Source organism: Penaeus monodon, chromosome 15 (genome assembly GCF_015228065.2).
Source record: "Penaeus monodon isolate SGIC_2016 chromosome 15, NSTDA_Pmon_1, whole genome shotgun sequence".
Taxonomy (NCBI): domain Eukaryota; kingdom Metazoa; phylum Arthropoda; class Malacostraca; order Decapoda; family Penaeidae; genus Penaeus; species Penaeus monodon.
The window spans coordinates 38,469,856-38,472,136 of record NC_051400.1 but is presented as its reverse complement, the minus strand read 5'-3'; the positions used below and the strand labels follow the sequence as shown (position 1 = coordinate 38,472,136).

The following is a 2,281-nucleotide window of genomic DNA, read 5'->3' as shown; positions in this document are numbered from 1 at the left end:
TCTTTCAGGATACATTTTCTTGACCCCCCCTCATGTATCTTGACATGGACTGTGTCAAATGGAGCATAGGACAAAGTTCAGTAATTTATGTGACAAAACTATAAAATGTGTCATATAATTTTTATTAGATCTTGATACTCAAGGCATTCTTAGAGGCCTGACCCAGAGATGTTAGGCGAGTGCTTAAGAGTCTAACCTTGATGATGAGTTTTTAATTGATACGAAGATGGAATTTGCAAACCCTTCAGTGTATATCAACATGCTGTGTTAATGAGTTAAAAATAGTCTATTTAAGACAGCTTCCCTCTCAAAAGAATAAATTCCACCAATACTGCTAGGTTTTACTGAAGTCTGTTATTGATATCATCATGCAACATTGAACAAGTCAAAACATTTGTAAAATACAAATTAGTTACAATCAAGAGCTATTTTTTTCACAGATTGGTTCATATGGTATCCCTGTGCACATTTACTCTTCTTCTCGTTCCCCTATTTTGCAATCAAATTAGGAACTTTTCCCCAGTTAATAATGACTTTCTTCTTTGCATTGTTTACAAATGTATGAGTTAACATCCAAATAAATTTTCCTTGCACCTTATTTTCTTATGAAAACATTCAGGATAATCATGATGTCCAAAAAAAACAACTTTCAAAGCTTTTAAACCATGGTTGATTCTTGTGATAGTTCTTTCATGAATGCACCCATTCCTCACCTGCTTTTTAAAACTTGGCACTTATATAACTCTGTGAGTAGGCGTTTCATTTTGCCAGAAATATGTATTTGTTTATATTTTTGGAATGATTAAAAATAAATCACTGACACAGATTTAATAGTCAAGGAATACTATTACAGTCTGCTAATCAATTCTCCAGTTACTTTACTGAGAGATTTAATATCAAAACATACAATCTTAAAGATCCTATACATGATATATACATATTTCTTATGTACTTCATGACTTATATGTAATACATTTCCTCCCTTTTAACAAATCAAATGATAAAAAATTCTATATTAGAAATACCTGATTGTTGTAGAATTCTCCAACCTTATTATTGTATTTAGGAGTAATAAATACTATAATGAGAATAACCAAACTTTATCAAACCAATCTTCTTTTTAACTGAACAAATAGTATATGCTAAGCAATGACAAATTTTTAAATATGTATCCTTCTGTTAGCAATTTTCATAGGAGGTATACTATGCATTTACATTCTAACAGACAGATATCAGAGCATGTATTCTACAATTAGGTTAGAAATTTCTTAGAGGTATTTTACACATTTTTGTGACATGATGTGGCAAAATATAAAACCGATGAATTTGTTTGAGTACTAGCTATTTGTCAAAGAATATCTGTTACTTTACTAACTCAATATGACCATATCATTGAGTAAATTCTTTATGATAATCAAACAATTATCTCTATTTAATGCCCAGAACTGAAAACATCATGATTAGATAATAAAGACACATTCTCAATCCTCTGAAATTAAAAGGAAAATTTGAAAACATCTGATTATTTTCAACTTCAGAATGTGGACAGAATAAACTGTTTCATCATCATCTCTTCATATTTGGGTTTTCAAGCACCTGCTGCAGGTCAAAGCAAGTACTACTGTTTCTCACTAGAGTGGTCCCTGAGGTGTACTTTCAACTTCTGTTTGTTGGCTGTCTTGAATGAGCACAAGGAGCAATTATAGCTCTTCTCCTTGGTATGGATCCACATGTGGGTCTTCAGATCATACTTCCGGGCCGAGCGGTAGGAGCAAACGGAGCAAGAAAAGGGTTTCTCTCCCGTGTGTGTCCGGATGTGCGTCCTCAAGAGGGAGGGGCTCGGGAAACTGTAGGGACAGCTAAGGCACCTATAGCTCTTGCCCGAGGTGGACGAGGAAGACTTGGCTCCCACTCTCGCTTCATTTTTGACACTCGCTGACTTCACCTGCCGGGGATTCGACTCTTCAGTCAATTGAGAAAAGGGTAAAGAGCTCTTGATCAAATGATAGAGTTGCTCAGTCAAATGATTAAGATTATTCAATCAAATGATAAAAGTACTCACTCAAAATTAATGATGTAAGAACTCAAGACATATGGCAAAAGTACCAATTCTTTTCCATATTAGTCTATCACACTGACTTCATATTGTTACACAACTCACATAATAAATTAATCTTGAAACTAATCTCAAACAGATACATGCAAGCAATGTAACAATATGATTTGCTTTTGAGTATCATTACCTTTTCGATGAGTTTGTAAAATATTAAGATATAATAAT

At 33.5% G+C, this 2,281-nt stretch overlaps 1 protein-coding gene across 5 annotated transcripts in view; it reads right to left on the bottom strand.

Moving 5' to 3' along the window:
• The window catches only part of LOC119582023 (protein tramtrack, beta isoform-like), a 34,622-nt gene that overhangs the window by 4,360 nt on the left and 27,981 nt on the right, over positions 1-2,281 (bottom strand). For 2 of the 5 annotated variants that reach the window (XM_037930226.1, XM_037930227.1), the window contains exon 6: positions 814-1,945. The exons of 2 other annotated variants lie outside the window; for them this stretch is intronic. In XM_037930226.1, coding sequence (XP_037786154.1) covers positions 1,619-1,945 — 327 coding nt within the window. In that variant the 3' untranslated portion in view covers positions 814-1,618. Of the gene's footprint in view, positions 1-813; positions 1,946-2,281 lie in introns of those variants that run through there. One more of the 5 variants, XM_037930230.1, reaches the window with a different exon arrangement.